The sequence below is a fragment of the Pseudopodoces humilis genome, chromosome 7, assembly GCF_049639895.1.
Source record: "Pseudopodoces humilis isolate 2021_Gansu_Grassland_sample_001 chromosome 7, ASM4963989v1, whole genome shotgun sequence".
In the NCBI taxonomy this organism is placed as follows: Eukaryota; Metazoa; Chordata; class Aves; order Passeriformes; family Paridae; genus Pseudopodoces; species Pseudopodoces humilis.
This window is the reverse complement of record NC_142206.1, coordinates 38101028-38126317: the sequence shown is the minus strand read 5'-3', so window position 1 is coordinate 38126317 and position 25290 is coordinate 38101028. Positions and strand designations below refer to the sequence as shown.

Genomic DNA, 25290 nt, shown 5'->3' with positions numbered 1-25290 from the left:
TTTAGCGAGCTGTAAGACTTTTGTGGAACAACATAGAAGTAAACAATGCATCAAGGATTTTCCTAGAAGGACAGTTTCGCAGAATCTTAAACGTGTTGATCTTTTTAATGAAAATGTAAGCATCAATTAGAATTTCTTGCAGTAATTTAGCAATTTTGAAACCGCCCACACTGTAAAAATTGAGATTCTTACATAAGTTCAGATAAAGTCAATGCCTTTCAGTATGTAGTGTGTTAGTAAACTAGGCAGAAAACAATACCATTTACTTGGAAACACTCAATGGCTGCAACTTGATCTAGCCTACCTTGCAGGACTTCTAACCATATAACCATATAAACATTATATCTACTCTATGGAGTAGATGTAATGTAAATTATCTCCTTTAACTGTAAGATAAGCAATCTTAAATTAAAAAAACTCCTCCAAGTAGCAAAAAGTGCCTGATAACAATTTATCACAGATTTCTTTAACTGTTTAGTAGTATAAAAACTTGGAAGTAATTTTCATTATATTTATTCAAAGAATGATGCAACTGTTTTGGAAACAATTTTTTTATCGGGAATGATGGAATTAGTTTGTATAAATTTGTCTATTATATATTCCCTTATTTTCTTAATGAAGAAATATACCTCAGAAATTGCTTCAATCAATCAACCCTTTGCAGTTACAGCTTGAGTTGAAAAATAATGTAATTGAATATGTTAGATAATACATTTTAAGCTTGGTTAATTCTACAGTCTTGGTCTGTTACTTTTTTTCATATACATTCTCATTTTATTAGTGAGATAGCTACATTAATTAGTAGATTGTAACATACACATTACTTATTAAAATTGTTGATTTTGGATAATTAATAGAGCCTCTTCAGCAGTTTTTAAATGTTTTCACCAAATGCAGCATACAAGTTTACTTTTGAAATGCATTTTTCATTTCTCTGAGGTTTATGTTCTATTTTTATGAGTAAAAAAATATATTGTTACATTTTATTGCAGAAGAGCTGTCTTGAAAAAGTAGTTCAGTAGGAAAAAATCCCCTTAAAAGACTATAAAATTTTTAATTCTTTCACCTGCTTGATAGTGTCAAGCATAGTAATTTTTTTCTTCTCTTTCACCTAAATAACTCACATGAGATATGAGGAGAATGAACTGAATTCTACCTTACGAATCATTGGTGTTGTGTCTAAGTCCAGTTGTATGTGCAGAAGCTCCTTTCATTTGCAGCATAGCTGTAAAAAAAACAGATGCACCTAGCTAAATATTTATGTGCCATTTTCAATATTGACAGTATTTAAGAGACACAAAAGAACCCAGACTGACTTTGAGATATCAAGGTGACTTGCGTAAACAGAAGATGCAGCTGGAAGAAAAAGAAACTCTTTATTTGTATACTGTGCAAACTAGATGTGGAAATTACTGAAATGCAATAAATAAGGAACACCATGATACCACTTCTACAGAGTCACTTTTCAGAATATAAGAGAACTTTAACTATTCCTCTCAGTTGATACTGATCACCCACCTACATACAAAATACTGCTACTTGCAGGGCTTCCAGCACTGGATCAATAGCAGCCCGACTTGCATCCTTAACTCTAAGAGCCAACAAAGACTACAAATTGCTGTGACTCAGTATGAGTTCAGCTGGTTTGACAACCACTGCACAGTCTCTTCTTTTAGAGTGAGATTTCTCAGAAAAAAATTCCATTTCTGTGATGTGTGTGGGTTTTGTCTTGTCTTCCTGTAGAAGTGAAATTCTGCTGGGACTGTTTTCCTTTCAGCTTAAAACCTTGATCCTAACCTGTACTTGTTATCTTTATAGGGGAGGCCATTCTCCTTTCAAACTTTGATGTAGGGAATTGAAATTTACTAGGAAAAATGTGCCAAATAAAATCAATTATTTCGTCATTTGAAGTACCTCAAACTGTATCAGTTGATTCTGTGGGGTTTGCACACCTTTTCAGGCCAGAAAGCAAAAAACTTAAAGTCTCCTACCAACATATGCTCTTCACTGTGCTTCACTGTTTTTTACTTTGGTCCCTAATATCCTAGGAGCATTTTTGTATGTTGACAATACTACAGATTTGGGAGTTTTTCCTATAAAAAATTATGTGTACTTCTAAATTTGCTGCGGGGAAAAATGTAGTAAACAATAGCTTCTTATATAGCTTTTCTTAAAATACTGTTAATATCTTTTATGTAAATTGTGTATATGTGCAATTAAAAACCTCTTGCAAGTATCCATTGATCCTACAAGAAAGTATTTTCAGGTGTAGGATTTTCATTTTCAAGGTAAGGATGGAGCAGCAGTTCAGTTTCTGCTTGTCTTAAATTATTTTCAAAATGCCTGGCTAACCAAGTCATACTCTCCACAATCATATCAATATATATTGACTTCTTAGATGATTTTGCTAACAGTTGGAGCTGCCAGGGATGCAGCTGTACATGTATTTCTGAGAGGAGTTTGTAATTTAACCTGAAAAAAAATCCATCTTGCTATTTAGAAATGCATGTTCTAGCTTTTTTTCTAAGAGGTATTTCAAGGCAATCATTAAGACCCTGTATTTTTTTTCCTAGCTCTTGAACCAAAACATCTACATACCAATATACAGTTTTTTATACAATATACAGTTTTTTATAACCAATATATAGTTACATTATGGTATACTACATGTAAACTGCACATATATACAAATACGCCAGTACGACGAAGGAAGATTTATGAATAAAGCTTTCATGAAAGTGTCTTACTTCGACACTGCTGAAATTGTTCTTTGTTTCATAAGATTGCTTCTTAATCACAGGAAATGTACATGCTCATCTATATAGTCTAATCATTATGGTACTTCCTTGGGAGAGGAGAGTCCCTGGATTCCAGTCTGTGCTTGGGAAGCATTTCTTCACAAGTGGTTTTTGGATCAGGCAGTAGAATTTCTTCTCCAGCCCATTTGAGTATCTAACACTTAGTTGTTCTGGTAATAGATTACATAGCTGTGAAGTGCTATATCCTTAAATAAAGTCTTGGAAATCTCATTCCATGTTTAAAACATTTTTTTTCTTCATTTTTTCCAGCCTCGGGTTAATGTCATTTTAGGATTGGTATTCTGTCAATGGCTGTAGTAGTAATCATGCATCCGCTCCTTAACTAAAAAATACTAGATAGATTTATTGTAATGCATTTTAGTCAGTTGTAAAACTGAGAAGTGTGAAGAAAAATGGAAGGAAAATGTGTAGTCTGAATAACGCAGTAAAATGTAAAAAAATCAATAATCATAGAAAAGGGAGAGTTTGTGGACACTTGCAGATTCCTGATGCTACACGTAAGCCACGTAGAAGAAAGTACAAAAGTGCCTTTCCAAAAATGCCAGGATTAGTGAGAGTGGCTGCATTAACTGACTGGAGGTGAGTGGTTTTGGTAAAATGGATGGAATAGGTATGGACTATAAAGTTCAAATTAATAACCTGCATTTGCACTAGGGAGTGGCAGACTGAGAGCAATATCTGAAAGAATGCACCATCTAAGTAGTATGTCCAGAAAGTAGATTCTGCAGTGCTCTGGGTAGATTATAAAAGGATTTAAAATGCATTTATTTAGGCCAGAGAAAAGGCTATGGCAGTAACTGAGATGTAAGAGCCTAGGTAATTTGTTCAGATAGATGGCTAGAAGTCTTAGCTTAGATTATGCATAAGGAGTCTGCAAGAGGAAGATGTATTTTGCCATAGGAATATAAAGCTTGGAAGTGATAACAATCAACAGAGATGGAGAGCTATTAGGTGAAGACATGAAATGATGTTTTTTACAGAGATTGGGCATAAGTTGGTGATCTGACAGCCCGGCTTTCAGTGCTCGTTCCCAAGTGCAAATCAACATGTCTAGTAATGGAAAGTACAGTATTTTCAAATAATAGATCTTTTCAGATAATTATTAATAGAAAGAATTACAGATTTAGAGAGTAAGTAAAAGGAATCGTAATGCAAATGAAATATTAGCTGGACTGACTGTAACCTGAGTGACCTATAAAGATATGATTCCTGATTTTTTTCTGGTGATGATTCTACTTTTTGGAACAGGTTCTTCTGAAAAAGTATAATGAAGTAACTAGATTTTTTTGTTTTGCTTTTTGCAGTTATGTATCTGCAAGTTTTTAGCTGACACATTTGGGCGAGTGCCTGCATAATTAATATATATCATACATTTTTATTCATTCTGTTTTGTTCCTGTTAACACCTTCTCCAGAAGCAAAAAGCCCACAATACTGTTGTTTAAGTGTTTTGTCACTCTCTGTGCTAGTGTTTCTCCATTGGTGTGTCTGTACATCCTTCCCATTCCATCTTAATTGCTGATGCCAGTGGCAACATCCACTCGAAGTAAGAATACACCTTGCATTGCCCTATTATTACTAGCCATTGAGTTTGTATGTGCCACTCAATCTGTAAGTGCTAATAAGTCTTTCCTAGAGAGCAGTGTTTTAAAGAAATAAATGTCTAGCCTATTAGAAGTAATGTAGAAATTAGCTACTGTGGGTTTATGGTCACTCTTGCAGACAGTTGCATTCAAATACAGTGTAGAACTAGATTATCTCAGCCATGAAGGCATATAGAATTGGAGTTTCAAATTACTAGGATGTTCTCAGAATATAAATGAATAGAAGATAAAAGTATCTCAACTATGTAGGCTCTAATAGAGAAACAGAGTTCTTCTGTGTAATTTCTTAGTGCCAAGTAGAGCAAGCTTTGGACTTGGCATTTGCTTCAGATTTTTTTTTTTTTAAGGTGGGTTATGTTTTTAACAAGCTGCAGATGATTTTGTGGATTGTTAGGATGAGCAGCAACCCAGCTAGCTGAATTATTTTTCTCTGGGTGTACTAAGTGTGCATTTGAATTAGACTTCTAGAACTGATATAAGCATGTCCACTGTGTAACAAAAACATCATTATCATTCTCAGTCAGCATCTATCTTGAGACTTCTGTATTTGGTTAGGAGATTTTACTAAGACTAGAGAAAAAAAGTGTCCTTGTCATGTTCAAAGCAGTAACTTTCCTTCATTTTTCCTTATTTGTGTATAAGCTTTGGATATAAGAGGATAAACGAAAGGTTTCCTTTAGAGACCTCTGAAAGTAGAGCATTTTAAAAGCAAGTAGGTGTCTCTACCCTACTTTTTCATGAAACATTTTACCCATTCAAGCAGACTTTTAAAAACAGCTTGTTTTGATAGCAGCCTGTTCTCCTGTGGGCCTTCAGCCTTTGCTTCCTGGCAGCACTTTTGGTGCGAAAAGAGAGTGATCAATTGGGAGACTATCAGTGCCAGCATGCATAGAGTGATAAGTTAACACACCACTGGGAATTTCTAGGGCCCACCAAGATACTTCACTTCTAATGTGCTAACAAGCTCATTTTTCTACCTCTTGCCTCTTCAGTTATTTTTTTTTTCTCAGAAGAGCTTAGAAGTTGAGTGCATCAGGCATAATGAAAAGCTCTGTAGGAGGGAGAAGCAATAACCCCATTTTTCCCTTTTCAGCCAAATAGAAAATTAGTTTCTGGTAATACACAAAGGCCAGTATTTTTTGTGCAAGGGGCACTGCTGTGAATCAAAGGACTCTATTAACTGCAGAAAATTCAGCAGCTGTGAATCTCCCCCAATGAAAAAAAGTGCTTTTCAACAAGTTGTGAGATACGTAGTATTATTTAGACTTCAACCATCAGTTTCATCCTCTACCACTTATACATAGCCTCTTAAAAACTGTGCTATATTACTGTCCTCTGTTCAGGCTCAATACTGTGTTTATCCCCCAACCTAAGAATCGTTACAATTGGAGATTTTTATATTTTCTCTTGTCCTAGTGCTTCTATTATAGCTTCTCCAAACTGAGGCTTCTGCTGTGGTTCAGCTGTCTCTGGATTGAGAAAGAATTCAGAGCAGAGATTTTGGAGGGAAAACTGTTTCCCAGTTTCACTGTGTAACTAAGTTATGGCCTAAGGAAATATGATAGAAATAATTTTATTCACTGAAACTTGTTTCTAGATAATATATTCTCTATGTTTTTTCATATTTAGTTAGACTGTAAAATCTACGATAAATATGGTAAAGAAAAATTAAAATTGGCCAAAAAAATTAAGTAGGAAAAGTTCTGTCATTGTAGAACTGTAGTTTTGTAAGATAATATGAAGGTTACTGTTTCCAACTTAGATTTGGTGTTGGGAATTTTATTGCTTATCATAACTGAAAACAGTGTCATTATTTATTTTAAATGTTATCACTAGTAATTAAAAATGCTTATCACATGTAATACAGTTCTTATGTTTGGATTGCTAAAAAATATGTGCAGTGTGAGTATTATCTCCATTTCACAGGTGGGAAAATTGAGTCAGAAAGATTGTTTCCTCACTGTCCCTGGTTCCCCCAAAAAGAGCAGCAGACCTGAAATCAGACCCCAGAATTTTAGAGAAACCTATTTTGAGTGCATTCCTCCACAGCATGCTGATTTGTTTGGGGTATTTTTTTGGAAAACAGAACTATGTAAGGAGAAAATTACCTCACTGTCTGCAAATAAAATACAGGAAATAAAGTGGGCACAAGTGTAAATGTCAGGGAAAATTTCTGATCGTTCTGTGTTTGTGCAAGATAACTAGAGAAGGTTTCCCTCATTCAACATACTGAGTCCAGCTGGAGGACTCTGAAAGTTGTGTGAGAAAAGGTTAACTGATTTCTCAGTTCAGCAACTATACAACATGAAGTCAGCATGGTAGTTTTTCTTGATAATTGTATGTTGCTGCCTGCTGCTCTACATTTTGACAGCCATTTCCATAGTTGCTTTCATGAACAGCAGAAATATTCTCTCTTTTTCTCGCTCTCTCTGTGCTAACAGCACAATCAGGCCTGCTGGAACAAGAAGCCTGGAGAGGGTTCTCCAAAAACAACAACACTTCAAGGTACCAGTCTCTTGTCAGTAATATTAGAGGGGGAGAACACAGGAAAAAAGAAGTACAGTATTTTACTGTCAGTGCCCTGCCAACACCCTGTTAACCAGTATTTAAGGGTCCTGTGGATTCTTTACAGATATTCTTGCTTGTTTTAATGACATAATTGATAAGGTGTTCTTCCCAATACTGAAATTTCACTATATTTGTCTAAAATATGTGTGTGTTTAGGGATTATGAAAGCAGTTTATTATGGAAATGTGCAAAGTCATTTGTTTTGTTAATGCTAAGGTATGTTCCATGCTACACATCCTAAAAATTTAAATGGTTTTTTATATTTAATTGTGACTAGAATACAGGCAAATTAATTACTTAAGAGAGTACTTAAGTTGTTGTTGCATGTAAACAATTTCAGGAAGTTCTGCATCAGATGTGAAAAGAATACATTTGAACCATAAGGTTTACATTAATCATGCACTTAGTATGTCAGTGCATTAGACAATATCACAGTCTTATCAAGAATTAAAAATAAGTGTCACAGTACAGTCACTGAAATACATTATATGTATTTAACAAAAAACAATAATTCTGAATTACTAGGCACTGATATTTAGCAGTTACAGTACATTATATAAATTCATCCTTAATTCTTGGCTAACTCAGTTATGAGGAGAGAGCACGATACCTGCAAACAATTGTTCAGCATCATCTAGAGCCTACAACATTTGAAGATTTTGCTGCTCAGGTTTTCTGTCCAGCACCTTATCACCATTTGCCCTCAGAGACGGGTAAGAAGTAACAAACAGTTCTTATAAAATCATACTTGAAATGCAGTATCCTTACTTATAAAGACTAAAAATTCAGACCTTTGCACATCATGAAGAGTTTTCATTAATTGGAATGAACATACATGCTTGAGAACGCGGACAAAGTTGACTTTAAATCTTTATTCTGTTTTCTGGCATCATGAGACAATGCCTGGCATTGAGATCTGACAAGGTGCATTAATATAGCAACCAGACCCTGTATTTTTACAGCAAATTTTATCACAATCCCCTGTATAAAGTCTGCTTGGAAATGTTGGTACTGTCATCTAGGCTGGTTAAGGTAGAAACATTTTTAAGTGCATTTTCCTCATAAGAAAGTCTCAAAGCTCGCTACATATTTAGAATGTAAAATAAATGTAAATGAAAATCTGAGCCTCTCAATCTTAACTTTGTTCCCAGGTTATTAGTCACAAAGTTGGTTTTAAGGTAATTCTTACTTTCCAATACAATACCTGTTTTATAAGAGGATACTGCATTTTTTTGTTACTAATAAGAAAATCGGTAAAAGAAATGAGTAACTCAAGGCCTTCCTGTTCTGACATTTCTTGAACTCCTTATGATTATTTCATTATTTTATTTCCCCTCTTTTTAGATCATTAAATATCAGTTCTGTTTATCTGAAGGTAAGACAAAGTGTCCAAAAAAACCCTTTGTTCCTCTTACTTTTACTAGAGCACTAAGCTTGTAACCAATTGTATGCAAACTTTCCTTGTTGCCCTTGTTCCCACTAAAAAGAATTTCACACTGATTGAGAAATGACCACTACATCTTCTAAAAGTTTTAGTCTTTTACTAACCTCAGGTCTGCATGAAGCACTAACACTGGTTCTGGGATTAAGGTAACTAATGATAGAGACAGTTGTTGAATGAGTAACACTTTATTGTGTTGACCTTTGTTTCTCAGCATGAACAAGTAGTACTGGATGGCAGTGGTGTGTTTTGTACCCTGTACTGTCTTTCATTGATGTTGTAAGACATTCTGCAGTGATAACCTAGGAGAGATGGAGAAGAAGAATGTGTAACACTTGAAATCCCCTGTTCAGAAAAACCTTATTTAATGATAATCAAAGTGCTTCCATGAAAAAACTGTAAATCTAAGTGAAATAAATTTTGTAAGAATAGTTTGGCAAGTTGTTATCTGAAATTTTTTTTTCTCAATTTCAAAATATATACAGAAATCAATTCTGAATGATACAGGAATTATGGTAGGACTAGAGAAAGAATGACTGAGAGATGTTAAAATATTGAGACTCCTTTAATATACAAACAGTAATTAGAAATGGGGTGCAGTTTCAAAGTATAATAAGTGGTATAATTATGCTAGTGGAAATAGTTGAGACCAAAGGTAAATAAAATTAAAAGTAAATAATTCAATTAAAGCAGTATAAAAATTAGTAACATAAAGTATGAAAACATTTGAATAGGAAAAATCTGTAGCTAGAAATGTTAAAAACAAACATTAAAAACAATAACCAGGGATACCAGTCCTTGCTGCATTTCCTGTCAAGGTACCTAGTGAATATTCAGCACCAGACACTTTTGTATGGCTAGTATATATTCTATATTCTAGTGCACTTGTTGAAGTTCTGCCTATTCATTTTCAGAAGTCTTATTCAAAACCAAGTTGTTCTGCCTTCTTCCTCTAATTCATTCTTTCAGGGTGAAGCAAGGCTGCTTTTCTGTGCTAGTTTGGTGCATCAGAGAACGCTTCTCTACAGTGGCAATTCCTGTATTCTTTTAAAATTGGTATTCTCTAGCATGATCTGAAATGAGGTTATGATTTTTTAGAAACTTGATTTTAACTTAACCTTTCTATCAAAGTTAATAATTTTCTGTAGGAATCTCATCAATAGGAGCTTGTGATGTATTTCACATCTGCACACATGCATGTGTGTGTGTCTGCATAACGCGAAATACGATGTCCTGTCCTGGGAGCCACATTCTTCTGGACCTTGCATTGTGCAGTGGAAGTGACCGAGACATCAGTGTCAGGAGCAGCCAGCAGCTTCCTAGGACAGACATACAGCACAGTGTGACCCAGCATCAGAGTCGATCAACCTGGCCCCACATCTGCCTGACCCTGAGCTTGCATTTCAGCCAAGGGAAGCTGGGAATGCTCTGGCAGTCCTGCTTGCAGCCTGATCCCTGTTCCATCTAGGGCTCCGGGAACTCTGATACTCAGCTCCAGGACAGAGTGCCTGGAGCAACACCGAACCATCTTCCTCCAAGCTGACTCTAGAGGGCAAAATTCTAAAGCCCGAGGCGGGTATAAAATAACCCTGCTGTCACCTGCCAGAAAGGTTACCCTAGGGCTTGGGGTTAGCCTGGAAACCATTGGTTTCCAGTTCTAGCAGAGGCAGACCTGTGAGCTACGTTGCTGCAGATGATCCAAATTTCTGATGGACTGTGATACCAAAGAAGAGTTCACCAGCAGTGCTATTGAAAAAATAAGATTCCCTTAAATTTCCAGGGCCCCAGTAACAGGTGAATTTCTTATAAGAGGTACAGAGCACTGAACTGTTCCAGGATTACACACAGGAGTGGTGCTGGAGTCCTGCCTGAGAATCCACATGCATTCATCGCCCTCAAAATGACTCAGACAAAACCTTGCAGGCTCCCAGCCAGATGTGTCCATGTCATCTAAAATTTTCTAACCAGTTTCTAAGAATACGTTACATTTTTTAAATACAAAATATTTCATGTATGTGTGGGGCTTATTTTAATAAAAAAATAATTGACCAGAAGATATTAAGACAAAAAAAAAAATCCACATTTTAGATATTATAGACTTAATTCTTTTCTTGGATCATAATCTCCGTGATTACTTCTGTATATGTTTAATTTTATAAAATACTCTATACATTTTTTCATCTAAGAAATATCTTAGGAACTATGAGGCTGCTACAGCAGGTGTTACCATTTTGTTGTTGTTGTTGTTGTTTTGATCCTGTTGGCCGTTTTTTTTTCATTTGAGATATGAGAATCAGAGCAAACAGAGAACATGCCATTTAGTAGCAAAGTGTATTTTCTCAGATGGATTTTTTTTATCAAAGGCTCAGACATCAGCAAAAGCTCTTTCCTTTTTTATTGTGACTACTCTTCGGTACAATGTGATTGTGGCAGCTGCTGTTTTATCTAGAAGCTTAGTTTGCCCTGTCAAAGTATCTGACAAGTCCACCTTCCCATGTGTAGGAACCTGACTAGTGTAGTGAATGTGTACATTTAAAGAAATTGAGATTTACCTGTACTTAATCACAGAATGCAATTCAGTTGCTTCTGTGTTTTTTTACCTTGTGCTGTTTCTGTTAAATTGAGTAACTGCAAATACTCTGCTAAACAGAGTAACTCGTCCTATGCAGATATTGAGTGAACCAGATCTCTGTGACACCAGAATAGGTTGAGGGAACTGTCAATGATAAGCTCAATTATATTGAAGGACATATTGACCTCATGATGCTAAGATTCTGATCTTTAAAATGTACTCATGTCTTGGGTTAGTTTTTTCTCTTCTTTTGTTCCCTTTGTTCCTACTATGACTAGTACCTTATTACAGTAAATTTCTAAAGAAGAGGCCCCTCTACATTCATCATAGTATATTCCTTGTAACAAAAGCATCAGGCTTTTTGATCCCAACAATCACTCCTGTATTTTCAAGCCTGCATTCAGAACAGTTCTGCTGCCCCACTCTCAAAATAAGTGGGGTTGCCACTATCCAGTCAGGGAAGCAGGGGAATGTGGAGGTAATGATCCTTCAGCCTTGCACAATTAAAAATCGAGTTCAACAGATTGTATTTTTTTCTGCTGCTTCCTTGGTGAGAAACATTGAAACTAATAATCTTTTTGGCCCTGTACCACCCCTTCACAGGTCAGAATGATGATGCTTCTGTCACTGTAGAACGATCTGAGTCACACTTGGTGGTGGTGATTTGTTATTGGAAGTGAAGCTGAAATACAGAAGTGAGGGCTTTGTGTCTGGCAGGGCTGGAAGAATTTCTCATTATCCTTTCTCCAGTCCAAACTTAGGACTCTTTTTTTTTTTTTTCCAAATCAGAGCAAAACCTCAAAACTTAGTGACATTTTCTAAAGATTTTATATTGGAATGGCTGAAGTTGAAACCTTACGCATTTCTGAACTACTGTCCTAAAGTCAAACACTTGGGTGAAGGTACACTCAGCACTTTGAGATGGTAAATTCAGTGTGGACTGCTAGAAACCCAAACAGCTCAACTTCCTACGTTTAATGAAATGGGTCTACTGAAAAAAATAGTATGATTGTTCAATTAAAAAGCATCCTATGCATACACACAAGGGGACAAAATTAAATTCTAATCCTGACGACTTTTCCTAGTTTTTTAATTTTTGATTTTATTTTCTTGTGACATTTGCCTTGTGTAATTACTTCCATTTTTGGTTTAAAGTATAGGGCAAAACAGAATTTCTGTAACACTGATCAATCGCCCCAGGATACACAAGCAAACTGCAACCTCTAGAACCACCACCTCCTGCAGACTGATAGGACAGTAGTTTGTAGGAATGGTAAGCTCTCTTAGCTCTGCCTCAGTCTCCACTAGTGGAAAGACTGGGAATTTTGCCAGTGGGTTTCACTGTTATTTGACAGAGAGAAATAGGCTTACCTAACACGCATGGTTCCAGCTATGTTCTGAAGAGCATTCTTCACTGGATACTGGCTGCTGTTTTGCCATAAACTTAATTTTTTTTTGCTGTGTTCTTTTTCATGCCTCTTAGTTCTTTCTCTTATACCCAGTTCTGGTCTCCCAGATCTTTAGACCATCTCTTCCTCACCTTTTTGCCTTGCTTTGCAGCTGCTTTTGCAGTCTTTCTACATCTGCTTCTCTCTTCCTTTCCTCATTTCACAAAATTAGTGAGACACTTAATTGACTTGATTTTAGCAAGACTTCTGAGCTTGACAGACCACTTGGCCAGATTTGGGCTGAAATTTATAAGAGTGATGAAGAGCACAAGCTGTACAAAAATGATTGCCCTCTTCCCTGAAGATGAGGTGGGACATGCTGAAGTATCTCAGAAGACCATCAAAATTTATCAACATGCACAAATTATATCTTCCCCCGTGGTCATTCACAAAGACAGCACTCAGGATGGTGTTGATCCAGACAATGAGATGTGATAAAGCTAGAAGAACTGAGTAGTCTTGCCATGCAGCATCCTTTCAGGCTTCTCTTTGGTGAATTTTTCACCTTTGAAGGTCAGAAATGATGCGTGAGATTAGTCACGGCAGTGCATATGTTATGATACCTCAAGATTTCTCCATATCACCTTACTTCTAGTTTAGTCTGTGTGTAGTTAGGATTCCATTTTAGATTTAAATAATTAATTTCTCAGTCAAATAACCAACATACTATCATTAGAAGATTCTGAATTTTTCAAATGGAGTAAAAATCGCTTTTCAACTTTGTTGACCCATCTCCCTGTTCAGAAGCAATTGAAATGGCTTTGCATTATGGCCTCAAAATATCATAGCTAATCAGGCTATGGTATTTGTCACTTAGATCTAAGAGGAGAAAAATATGGATCACTTTCTGATGTTTTCTGCCTCTAAAGACATCTATTTTGTTTATTTTATAGAACTTTCTGGCTTCACATCATTTGTCCATAAAGCCTTCGTATATAACCCTATTTTTGTATTTTGGATAACTAAATATTTTGTTGTGGTTTAAGAATGGTATTTTCCAATTCAGAGTTCCCATAGAAACCACTCCAAACCATGTGCTGCGTGATCATTCCCCCTCCCCTCAGTGGGCTGGGGAGGAGTACTGGAGACATTAAAGGCATGGGTGGAGATAACAACAATGTACTGGAAACAGCAATAAGATAAGAAAATTAACAGTGGCAACAACATCAATAGTAATGACAGAAGGTACAAGAAAGAGGCAAACAATTCACATGGACACAGACACACCCCATCCCTAACAATACTCAACAGTTCCTTCTGCCATGCCATAGGGATCTGGAAGTGAGCCCTTGTGCCATCCCTGGAAAATGACACAAAGTTGCACAGAGTAACCTATGTGTCCATCTGCATCATGCCTAGATCCTACACCTTCCAACTATATACATATATACATAGGCATGAGTATCATTTCCATAGTCAATGACTATCCCTCCAAGGTGGAGTTCCTTTAGTCCATGGCTGTGGGTTCAGTCCATCCCAGATGTCTTCCAGGGCAGGAAGGCTGGTGTGCTGTAAGGTGGTTGCAAGCTGCACCAGGAGCTCACAATTGGAGCACTTCATACTCATTGTCCATGGTAGTTCTGGCATACAGTGGCAGTGTCATTCAGCAATGACTTTTATACAGTTCAACATTGCAGACTGTTTTAACCCAAAAATCAAATTCCCTGGAGGTACACACTGTTTCTGTGTTGACTGTCCCAAGTTCACCCAGGTCCTTGAGAAAACCCAATGAATGGGTTTGCCTTTACTTGAGGAAGGATTAATCCAAACTGTCTTCCCTAGCACATTTCTCATATGCTCCGCAGGAGCTTTATATCCTTTTGCAGTACACTGAGGTTTTGACTGGGTGGGGCAAGCAAGGTAGATGCTCTAGTGTTAACTAACCAGGGGGCCCGTGCTAAATGCAGAGCCTGGTGTTGAAGGTCTCAGCACCTATTGCTCTCAATGTGGTTTTTAACAGTCTCCTGTGCCATTCCATTTTCCCAGAGACTGGTGCAGGATAGGGAATATGATGTGCCCACTCAGAATGATTCTGGCTCAGGTCTATGTGAATATTTTTGAAATGAGTCCCATTGTCCAACTCTGTTCTTTTGGCGATGGTGTGTCACCACATGAGCTGCTTTTCAGGGATGGTGTTCTGGGCAGTGATGTGATGCACAGGGTGCATCTCCAGCCATCCAGTGGTTGTCTCCACCATTGTCAGCACATGGCACTTGCCTAGGCAGATTTGTGGGAGTGTGATGTAATCGATCTGCCAGGCCTTCTCACATTTATATTTCAGCCCTCCTCCCCCACACCAAAGAGACTTTACCCATTTGGCCTGCCCAATTGCAGTGCATGTTTCATGCTTATGGTTAACCTGGAATATAGTGTCCCCTGCTCAGTCACGAGGCCATCTGGATGTTGCATCTCTTCCCTGATGGCCCGAGCTGTTATGGGCCTACTGAGTCAGAAATAATTCCAGATCGACCTGAGACACGTCAATCTTGGCAGCCCGATCCACCTGTCCATTGTTGCAATGTTCTTCAGCAGCCCAACTCCAACCCCCTCATATAATCAGCTACCACAAAATGAAAAAGATACACTCTCTTCACTCATGGTTCCTAGCATTTTGTAGGGATACATTAAAAATGGAATGATGATGTATGGAATCCTACATGGCGAGTTGCAGAAGCTATTGAGGTACAAGGTGGATCAAGTCAGGGTGCAGAGCTGAAAGCCATCCAGCTGGCCTCAGGTGTCACTGAATGAGAGGAAAGGCCAGCACTTTGCCTCTACACTCATGCATACTGTGGCAAATGCTCTGTGGGGGTGGCTACAATGATGTAAAAAGAGTGATTGGCAGTGCAGAAGGAAACCATCTGGGCCACTGAACTGTGGCAAGACATCATTGCCTGGGTAGAGAAGTTGGCTGTAAAAGTACATCTTGTAGATGCACACACATCTTCTGTGTGCATGTACATCCTCTCTGGAGCTGCCACAGCATTCTCCTTGCAAGGAGATCATCAGGGTTGTGTAGGTGAAGTGCTAAACCATTAGAGCAGAGAATTTCCCCAAAAACTGGCTCATTCTCTCCTGCACTCTATGCTACTCATGACCATCCACCCTTGGGGCAGATCTCTGAATGGCCTCTCTATAAATCTCTGTCCTCACACTAAATACGGTGTGGACTGCACTGAGGAGACATGGCAGACTTAGCAACAAGAATATGCTTTCCTTAACATCCAGCAGGAATTCAGAATTCTCAAAAGCTGTTTTAACAGGTCTGAAGGAAGAAAAGGGGGTGAAAATCTGGGGAAATCGATTTCCCCATTTCCCCCCCACAGCCTGGGTGTTATTATTAATGTGTTCCCACAACTAGTGCCTGAGTAAGGATGGGAGAGAAACACTGAATACAATCCCAAATGATCATCATTGCTCTTTATCTTACCATGTCATAAACTGATACCCCATAGTACAGCAACAAAGCAATCCCAGTCCCTCTCTCTGCTCTCAAAAGGAGCACCATTATGAGCATATAGTGGATGTACAGAAACAGGTACAGGGTTAGGTACCACACCCACATGAGCAAACCAGGTAAGACCACTGCGACCAGTAGGTCTGCACCTAGTACAACAAACCGTATCAAATTAGATCAAATTTGTTTTCAACTCGCTCTGGGCAAATCTGTTGTTATCTCAACCCTTCGTGCCTCACACTGGGCACCAAAGAAGCTGTTGTGTTTTAGGAATGGTATTCTCCAATTCTGTGTTCCCACTAAAACCATGTGCTGCTCCAATCCATGTGCTGCTCCATGACTCCCCTTCTCCTTAGCAGGCTGGAGAGGAGAATTGGAGGCATAAAAGGTAAAGCTCAAGAGATAAGAACAATTTTTACTGGAAACAGCAATGAGATAAGAAAACATACGGTAACAATAACAGTGCTAATGGCAGAGGGTGCAAGAAAGAGGTGAACAATTTGATGTAGGAAGTGAACCCCCCCCCACAATTATACCCAAACACTCCCTCCACCACACTACACCACACTACACTGACTCAGAAGTGAGCCCTTCCCCAAAAAATGACACAGGATGATATAGAATAACCTCCAGGTCTTAGTCATACCCGCTCCTGGCTACTGCAAAAATTACCCCATCCTGATCAGAACCAGGACAATTGTAGAGAAAGATAAAGATAATAGCATTTTATGCTGAAAATTTTAAAACTCCGAAGGGGAAGCAAAACCTGCAAAAATTTTTATATACTATATTTAGTATCCACATGTGTTTGAGCGTATGTATGTATATATATGCTTATCTAAAATCCAAAGAAATTTTGTTATTAATTAATCTGTTAATTTCTGTCAGATGTTAAATATATTTTAAGTGCTGTTCTTCACTCTTCTGGTGTGGTATGTTCAAATGTGAAAATCACTTTACATGACTTCTGTTCTTCAGTACCTCTAAGTTTCTTTAAAAAAATGTGGTTAAATATGAGTTTGTGCTTTTGTCCACAGGAATTAGGAAAAAAAATAAAGCTACAACTGGAATAATACTTTAATTGAAATAATGTGGAAGACTGAGGTTTTCTTTATCCAACAACCCATGATAAAATTTCACACTAGGGTTTAACCCTTCAGTGCAGACTGACTAGCTTAAAACTAGCTGCTTTTGCTTCTTTACATGATTTCAGGAGTCTCATGTTAAGACTGGCTATAATTTTAACGTATTCAGTACTGTGAAACAGCTGGAGAGCAGAAGCCATATATCAAGTTGCCATTTGTTTTTCCTTCTCAGTTGTGTGTATGTGTGTGAGTATTTAGCTGTTTTCACCAATGTTAAGCAAGCATTTCAGACAGTGTTTAGGATGTATCTCAGTTGCTATTAATAATGTTGGATCTGGATAATGTTATAGAATTCTTTTCTTTCTCTCTCCCTTCCTTTTTTTTCTTGTAATGCTTAGTTGGTAAGTATGATACCGTATTTCAGAGCTGTTGCTTCATTGCACATAACTAACTCATCACTCTCTTTAACCTGTAGCATGAGCAGCAATTGCATAATGAAATTCGAAATTCCGTTTTCTGTGCTCATCTGTTAATACCCTTCAATCTCTGCGGTTCGTGTCTCATGTCTCACACCTGTTATCTTTTATCTTTTCTCCTCCCCCTTCCTCACTTCTTTCCACTCCTCCTTCCTCATCACTTCTTCATTCTCAACAAAGAAAGAAATGCTGTGATATTTCTTCTCCTTCCAAAACCTCCACTAGAAAGCATTGGCCACATCAAGGTAAAGGGCAAAGGCTTGAAACGGAAGGTCTTTCACGCTAGCTGTGAATGGTATGCTGTGCAAAACAACAACGGTTATTTTCTATTCTCTAATTTCCACCATTTGAAATGCTTTAATTTCTTGTAAAATCAGAACAAGATAGAATTTCAGAAAATGCGAATGCATGTTTCCCTGCCTGCCTTTTTCTATAAGGCACAGTGAGTCAGGCATTATCATGCTTTTCCAGATTGTTTGGCAGTGAAGTACCTAGTTCATGAACAAAATTACTGTCACCAGCTGGGGAACAAATAACAGCCCTTTCTCTCTCCTGTCACTCGGATGGGTTGTGTTGGTTTGAAGATAGAAAGTACTGTGCTGTTGCTCTGGAGCAGGCAGGTGAGGGACCAGGCAAGAGCAGCCGGGTTGCTAAATACCACAGGTTTATGACAATCTTCTAAATTTGCTCCTAGACTTCTTACCTTATGACCTCATTTGATTTTAGAGGAATCTTTCAAAATAAATCATGGCCAGTTTTGAATGATTTTTGCACCCTTTATATGTGAAATGTATAGTGAGGCAGAGAGATCTTCAGTTCTGATTATTGCATTATTATTTTAAAGAATTACCAGTAATAGCATGATGTGGAAGAAATAGCAAGTGATTTCTGGCTTACTGCAGTCTGCAGGGGTTTCCCCATTGACACCTGCAGGACCAGGCTTCTATCTCTAAATTATATGGGTTAGAAGCCTTCAGAGGCAACCGAGGTAGTTGAGTTCAATCACACTGCCAGTCTGTGTAAATGGCTAATGAAAATGCAGTTTAGTTTTATGGATGGGAGTTCACAGTATTAATTTTCTGTAGCACGGGAAGGAGAATGTGATTTTGATTTCATATTTTCTCCTTTTCCTTTTGTACCTCTATGGAAGAAGATTTGGAGACAGGCTGCTTGTAGGAAAGAGCCTTGTCCCTTGCAGTGAGGACTCTGGGGCCACTGGAGTGTAGCTCTGGGCACTGGGCTAATGAATTACATATCATTGTCTCAAATTCATCTTGTTCCTTTTACAAAGAAACGTTAACATATAGTGCATCCAGTTAGTACAATCTGTTCAAGCTTCTGCCTTGTGGGCCCTGTAGGAATTTGCCTTTTGAAGTACCAACTGAAGTTGATATGGGAGAAGATGTTTGGCTCTCTCAGTTGGCTCCCAATTCACTCCACCTCTTCAGCAGCATTCCTAGAGCTCCCTTCATGTGCAATGAGCTGTTAACCTTCATGTTCTCATTAAAGACTGGATTCTTCTGGGTTGTGGTTTGACTAATGATTCCCCCATCCCTGCAAGGGAACTGGAGCTGTTTGTTTTCCTGGTTAGCGGGAGAATGTTGCCCACTTCAGTGCTGCCTCAATTGCTCAGAGCGAGGGGGTTCTGCAGTCCCATAGCTCAGTGGTTTCTGGAACCATCCTTTCTGTAGGGGTGCATTTGTGGCAGTTGCTAATTCCATGAGCAATACCATCACCCACAGCTGGTAAAGGGCTAGGAGATGCTGTGGCAGTGACAGCAGCACTGAAATTCCTGTCTGCCCCTTGCTAAGAGATCCATGCTGCAAGTGCGGAAGTCAGCACTGACCCGTCTGGTTCTTGCTGTCCTCTGCAGGCTTCTGCCCAGAGACTCAGCCGGGAGAAACTCCAGCAGCAGCAACAACACAGGTGGATGGAACAGACTTAGCCTCTCCAATGTCTCCTCGGACTAGCAAGAGCCGCATGTCCATGAAACTGCGCCGCTCCTCTGGCTCAGCCAACAAGTCCTAAGTGGCAAGATGCCTGCAGCTTTCTAGTGAAGAGCAATTGGCCTCCCTTCCCGCAGTGACTCACCACCTTTTGGGTTTATTTACTGCTCACACCTTTCATTCAAGGATAATGTCTCTCATGTGTGTGCACCCATGCCCTGCATCCTCCTTTTCTGTATGTTTATTTTAAACAGCGACACTGGACTTGAATATTTTAGCTTTGTTTTTTTATTAAACTCCAGTCTGCCTTTTTTTTTTTCTTTGCAGTGCAGTTTGTACCCTGCACCTTTTACCTACTTGGATGATTATGGATGATTAACTTTGGGTTTTAACTCTGGTTGATCTTGAATCAACATGGAATTGGAGACTGCAGTTGGATTACACTATATTTATTGCGCCCCATTGCAATTTTCCCTGTAACAAAGAAAGAAATATGTACAATTTGAAAATGAATGTACAATTTTAAATTGAAGTTGCATTTGTAAAGTCTTTGTCAGATGTCACAATGTTAATGCACAAGATGTGTACAGATTATTTATGTTGAGAATAAAATAGTTCAATGGCCTTTCAAGCATTACAGAAGCCAAATGAAATAATTTGCTTATAGCACCCTTTCATCATAAAGCAATGTATAATTTCCTAATTCTGCAGATAATCTATGCCAGAAAAAAAAAAATCACTGTGCTGAAATTCTACTTCTGCTTGGCTTCCAAATATTTTTATAATGTTTGCTTTTCCAAGTGGTGTCAATAGTAAATGGCATTGAGTTTCATGAGTTTTAGCCGTTATCATTAGGGTGCTCCATCTAGATGTATATTCTTTTTTCTTACATTAAAAAACAAACAAACAAACACTTTTCTGATAGAAATTCATTGCCGTGATGATGGGTACTAGGGAAGAAAAGGTAAGATGCTCCGGGAGCCTGGCCTGAAATGCTAATAATTTCAACCTTCTGAGCGCAGATTAGTACACGAGTTCCACCCACCCAGAGGTATTTTCCTACAGAAACTAAATGCTCACATTTTGAGTCTAGTAAACAACAAAATGCTGTTAACAAAATGTAGCATGGCATCAGTACTAACTGCATGTGTAAATATATCATATGGGCAACAATAAAAGAAGAAATTATGTATTGTCATTCATGTAGTATCTACAAATTTGTAATGGTTGAAGAGAAGACATGCTATTTAATAATCCAATAAAATTATTCTTACCACCTTTTGTATATTAGTCATTCACCTCACTAATTAGATTCTTAGTCGAATTTATAGAAGGATTGTGTATTACATGCACATGGAGCAGTTAAATGCAATACACAGCTTTAGTTTTCCTTTGTATTAAAAAGTACACACAAGTTCTCAATGCCCAACTGAAAACTTCCCCAGATCTAGTAAATACATTGGATGTAGCTCTGCAGGTAATACAAGGCATAGGCTGGTCCCTCTGGCAGGCTGTTTGTTCAAGTGCTAATTGTAGGAGCAGTTAATAATCATCACATTTGCGTGGTCTGGAGTCCTTCATCTTTGACTACACAAGGAGAGAAAGAGGAACCATGATTAAAAATAAAAAAAAAAAAACAACAGTGACTTTCTCCAGGGGCAAACTCATTTAATTGCATAAACAGGCATTTTTTACCTAAGTTGCCAACAAACGACAGAAAAATGCACAACTTAAAATAACATGCTTTATTTTTGGCATATTGGTGAGTTTCAAGTTGAGCCTCCTTTGTCAGAAAGCAAATCTTGGCTGCATTGGGTTATATTGTATTAATTCATTTGTCCAGGTTCTGGAACTAAAATGACAAAGTCCGTGAAGCACATTTAACATAAAGCACTTATCGCTTGCTTGCAGCCTTTGGGCATGATACACCTTTTGTTGTGTGTAGCAAAATACAAAACTACAGAAATAATTGCTTTAGAGGATGCTAATCAAGAGATTGAAATATTTTGCATGCTCATGTCAGAGAGAATGTTAGAACAAAGACTACGACTAGGATCAGTTTGGTTCTTTGGAAGTCACCAGCTGATCTGCTTTGCCCTGCTGAATTCAAGAAAGGCATGAGCTTTCTTTTAAATCTTTTATTGAATTTTCTTGCCCTTATTTTTAGCCTCATCTGCTATCACATTTAGAAACAAGCACTCATGGAAAAAATAAATACGTAAATAAATAAACAAACAAACAAATACTGGCTGAAGTGTCAGTAGCTGGTAAATCCAACAGCACTTCAATGCATTTGGCCAGAGCACTCAAAAGCCAGAGAATACACACCGCGGGTTGCTTTGCTAAAGGTAGGCGTCGTTAGGGAGAAGGAAGGTAGCCTGTCACCTGCGCTTTAGCAACGTGTCTAAAGACTGCTTCATGTCCTAATTTCAGCTGCTCACAAGACTCGGAGGAATTCACACCAAAAGCGCAGCTCACGGGGAAGAGGGCTCGCAGGCCGCCCGAAAAGGCGAGCCGCACACAGGCTGCTTTCCGCCTGCCTGCCGTGGCGGGGCTGCCGGGGCCACACGCTGCCCAGCCTGGTGAGACCGAGCTGCCCTTCTGGCTACTGTCCGTGCCGCACCAACAAGCCACTAACGGAGCGGAGCAGCTTTGGGAACGGGCAGCTGCCAGAGACGTGTGTTTTGCCCATCACACCGCTGCTAGAGTACAGAGACACAGAGTAAGCAGGAGATGCGTACCTAGCTATAGAAGATCAACACCTCGTATTTCAATTAAACAGACAGCACAATTAATTTCCCATACGTTTTGCTAGCTATTATATGACTTGACACTGACTTAATACGAACATTTACCTTCTCAGCTATCTTAGTACAGAGTACAGCAAACAAAACACCACGAATGTTGAAACTCGGGGTCTAAGGCTATTAAAACAAGGTCACTAGATCAGGCTCCTTTTCTCACGAAAAATAATTTCTCTCTTTAGATACCCTATATACAGCCGTTCTTCTCTCCGTCGCTACGGAAGATGGACCGGCGGTGGGCCGCCACCCGACGCCTCGGCAGTGCCCGCCTCCCGACAGATGCCGGCGGGGCTTCTCGCCTGTTGCCGCGGCCCGGGGCCGTGCCCCGGAGGCTGGGGAGCAGCGCGGCGCTCCCTCCACTGCGGGGCTCGGCGGGAGCGCTGCCGGCAGCGCGGCCCGTGGGCTGAACGGGTCACTATCCACTGGCAGCTGGTCACCTTGCGGCTTCTCCGACGTCGTAGCCGTGAGAGCCGCGACTTTCCATAGGAATTACAGCGTGACCAGGGCTCGCTCGGCTAGCCCGGGCTCCCGGGGCAGTCCCACCGGGGCGGCCGCGGGCCTAGCAGCCCGGCCGGACGGGCACCTGGAGCAGCAGGACCTGCCTGCTCTCCGGCGGGTGGCACTTGCTGGCGTGCCGCGCCAGCCCGGGCGCGCTGAAGAAGGTGGCGGGGCAGTGTTTGCAGGGGAAGCCCTGCCGCTCGCCGCCCGCCGCGCCGCCCTCGGGGACCCCGGCGGGCGGCGGCGGCGGCAGCAGCAGCTCCTCCCGCACGGCGTGCCACAGCCGGTGCTTGTCCCTGATGTCCGCCGAGGGGAAGCGGGCGCCGCAGAGGTGGCAGGCGAAGGTGAGGGGCCCGCGCTCCGGCGGGCCGAAGGCGGCAGGCCGCGCTGCCCCGTGGGTGCCCAGGTGCTTGCGGAGGTAAGCCTGCCGCCGGAACCGCTTTTGGCAGCAGGGACAGGCGAACGCCTCCCCGCCGGGGCCGCCGCCCGGACCGGGAGCGCCGCCGTGAGCCGGGCCGGGGCTGCAGCCGGGGGCGGTCGGGGCGCCGCCGGCGCTGTCCGCGCCGCCGCGGTGGTGGCGGGGGGGGGGCGGGGGCTGGGGCGCGGCGGGGCCGCGGGCCCGCCGCTCGGGGCTGTTCTCCTTGCCCGGCGGAGCGGAGGCGGCGCCTTCGGCGCTGGGGCCCGGACGCGGCTTGTGCCAGCGGCGGTGCGAGGCCAGGTTGGCGGGACAGCTGAAGATCTTGTGGCACTCGGGGCAGCGGTACTCGACGCGCACGATGCGGGAGCGGCGGTGCTGGGCCAGCGCCAGCGGGCCCGCGTACTGCTCCTTGCACAGCTGGCAGATGAACTCGCCGAGCGGCGTGCGCCCCGCCGGCGGCCCCGGCCGGCCCTCGGGCCCCTCCTCTTTGATGCGCAGCCCCAGCACGGGCGAAGTGGTCACCTCGTCGGCGAAGCTCAGCTTCCGCGTGGCCTTGCCCTTCTTGGCCGGCGCCTTGGCCCGAGACGGCCGCTTCAGCGCGGGCACCGACGGCAGCGGCGGGGCGGGCAGCGGCGTGCGCGGCTGCAGCAGCAGCTTCTCCGCGGGCGGGAAGGAGGCGGCCAGGGGAAAGGACTCGGCTGAGGCGGGGGAGCTGAGGCACCGCTCGAAGAGAGCCGCCCGCGGCCCCGCCGCGCTGCACGGCCCCGTCGCCCCCCAGACGGCCGGAGCCTCCGGCGGGGTGAGCCCGGGGCCGCCGCAGCCGCGGCCGGGGGGCCACGTCGCGGGGCAAGCGGCGACGGACCCTTCCTTCTCCTCGCCCTTCTCCTCCGCTCCCTGTCTAGCAGCGGGGCCATCCCCTGCGGCGGGCGGCGGGGGCGGCAGCGGGGTGGGCGGAGGGTCCCGGTCCGGGTCCCGCTCCCGCGGGCGTGCCCGGTAGGAGCCGCCGGGTCTCCGGCTGCGCTTGACGAGGAAGCCGCGCGGCATGGCGGGGCGGTGCGGGACAGCGAGAGCGCGGCACCGCCGGCCCGCCCGGCCTTTATAGCCCCGGCGCCCGCTCCGCCCGGGCGTCATCCTCCCTCCGGCGGCCGCGGCCAATGAGGAGTTGGGGCCGGCGCTGGCGGCGGGGGGCGGCGGCGGCCGGAGCGGGCCGGGGCTCCCCCCGCCGGGCCGGGCGCGCTCGGGTGCGGGGACGGGCGGGGTGTCTCGGGGAGCGCACCACCCGCGCCCTGCGAGACTGAGTGAGGTGTGGGGCCGGGAATGGCTCCGAGATGGGAGACACCCCGAGCTGGGTCAAGGGCGCTGTCCCTCAGCCGAGGGGAGCAGGAGCGGCTGTCGTGGGTGTTCGTGCCACGGCCTTCAGACGCCGCCGGGGCCGCACGGACCGCCCCGCACGCCCTTCAGCTGAAGGGAGCCAGAGCTGGGAACTGGCTCCGTCCTTCTGCACAGCCACGTCAGGAGTTTTCCCAGAAGTAGCCAGAAAGCTCCGGTAATGCGGTGAGCTCCCAATGAAAGAGCGGGGCTGCCGGGCTGCCACCGCCGCGTAAAATGCTAAATCACGGCTCTGCGTTAGTGGCCATGACTGGTCCCTTGGCAGCCTCACCCGCGGGTAACCTCCCGAGCCCAGGGGAGGCAAGAGTGAGGTGTGGTACATCAAACTGCAAAAGCCCCCGAACTTCCCCCCCATCCCTCCTCGATGCAACTCCCGGCCCGTTCGCGGGAGCCGTGAGCCTGGCGGCAGCTGGTGCGCCCCTGGAGCAAGGCAGGAGTCGTGTTTGCTAAAGCACTAATCGCCTTTCTAGTGGGGGGATTCAAGCGCACTGGCAGCGGGATCTCAGCAGCCCCTCCGGCCCCACCGCGCGGTACCAGCATCACTTACTGGACCGCCCATGCACCCGAGCCTGGGTTTGGCGGCAGGACGGTGCTGTCCCGCCCGCAGACCTGCTGCCCGCAGCATACGCGAGATGGCGTGCCTTGGGAAATGACCGCGCTGAAGCCTCACTCCCTCCCTGACCGGGGACAGACAGCCCTTGCCACGGTAGGACCGTCGGACTCACCCTGCTGGGAACATCGCCTAGCCGGAGGAAGTAGACAGCAC

General features: G+C 42.5%; 2 protein-coding genes across 17 annotated transcripts in view; one reads left to right on the top strand and one right to left on the bottom strand.

The window, feature by feature from the left end:
- The window catches only part of RALGAPA1 (Ral GTPase activating protein catalytic subunit alpha 1), a 132941-nt gene extending 112249 nt beyond the window's left edge, over positions 1-20692 (top strand). For 4 of the 16 annotated variants that reach the window (XM_088057820.1, XM_088057816.1, XM_014249833.2 and 1 more), the window contains 3 exons: positions 7579-7703; positions 17650-17764; positions 19343-20692. In XM_088057820.1, the coding sequence (XP_087913946.1) occupies positions 7579-7703; positions 17650-17764; positions 19343-19439 (337 nt within the window). In that variant the 3' untranslated portion in view covers positions 19440-20692. Of the gene's footprint in view, positions 1-7578; positions 7704-8334; positions 8366-8645; positions 8805-9562; positions 10794-17649; positions 17765-19342 lie in introns of those variants that run through there. The other 12 variants (XM_005520288.3, XM_014249827.2, XM_005520287.3 and 9 more) reach the window with 9 other exon arrangements.
- Positions 20693-20988: 296 nt separating this feature from the next.
- INSM2 (INSM transcriptional repressor 2) lies at positions 20989-24179 on the bottom strand. The gene has a single exon (XM_005520416.2). It carries the CDS (start codon positions 24177-24179, stop codon positions 22779-22781), a length of 1401 nt encoding a protein of 466 aa, XP_005520473.2. The 3' UTR covers positions 20989-22778.
- Positions 24180-25290: the final 1111 nt, after the last annotated feature.

Coding starts and splice junctions, on each gene's coding strand:
- INSM2 (XM_005520416.2), bottom strand. CDS start 24,179: ATGCCGCGCGGCTTCCTCGTCAAGCGCAGCCGGAGACCCGGCGGCTCC.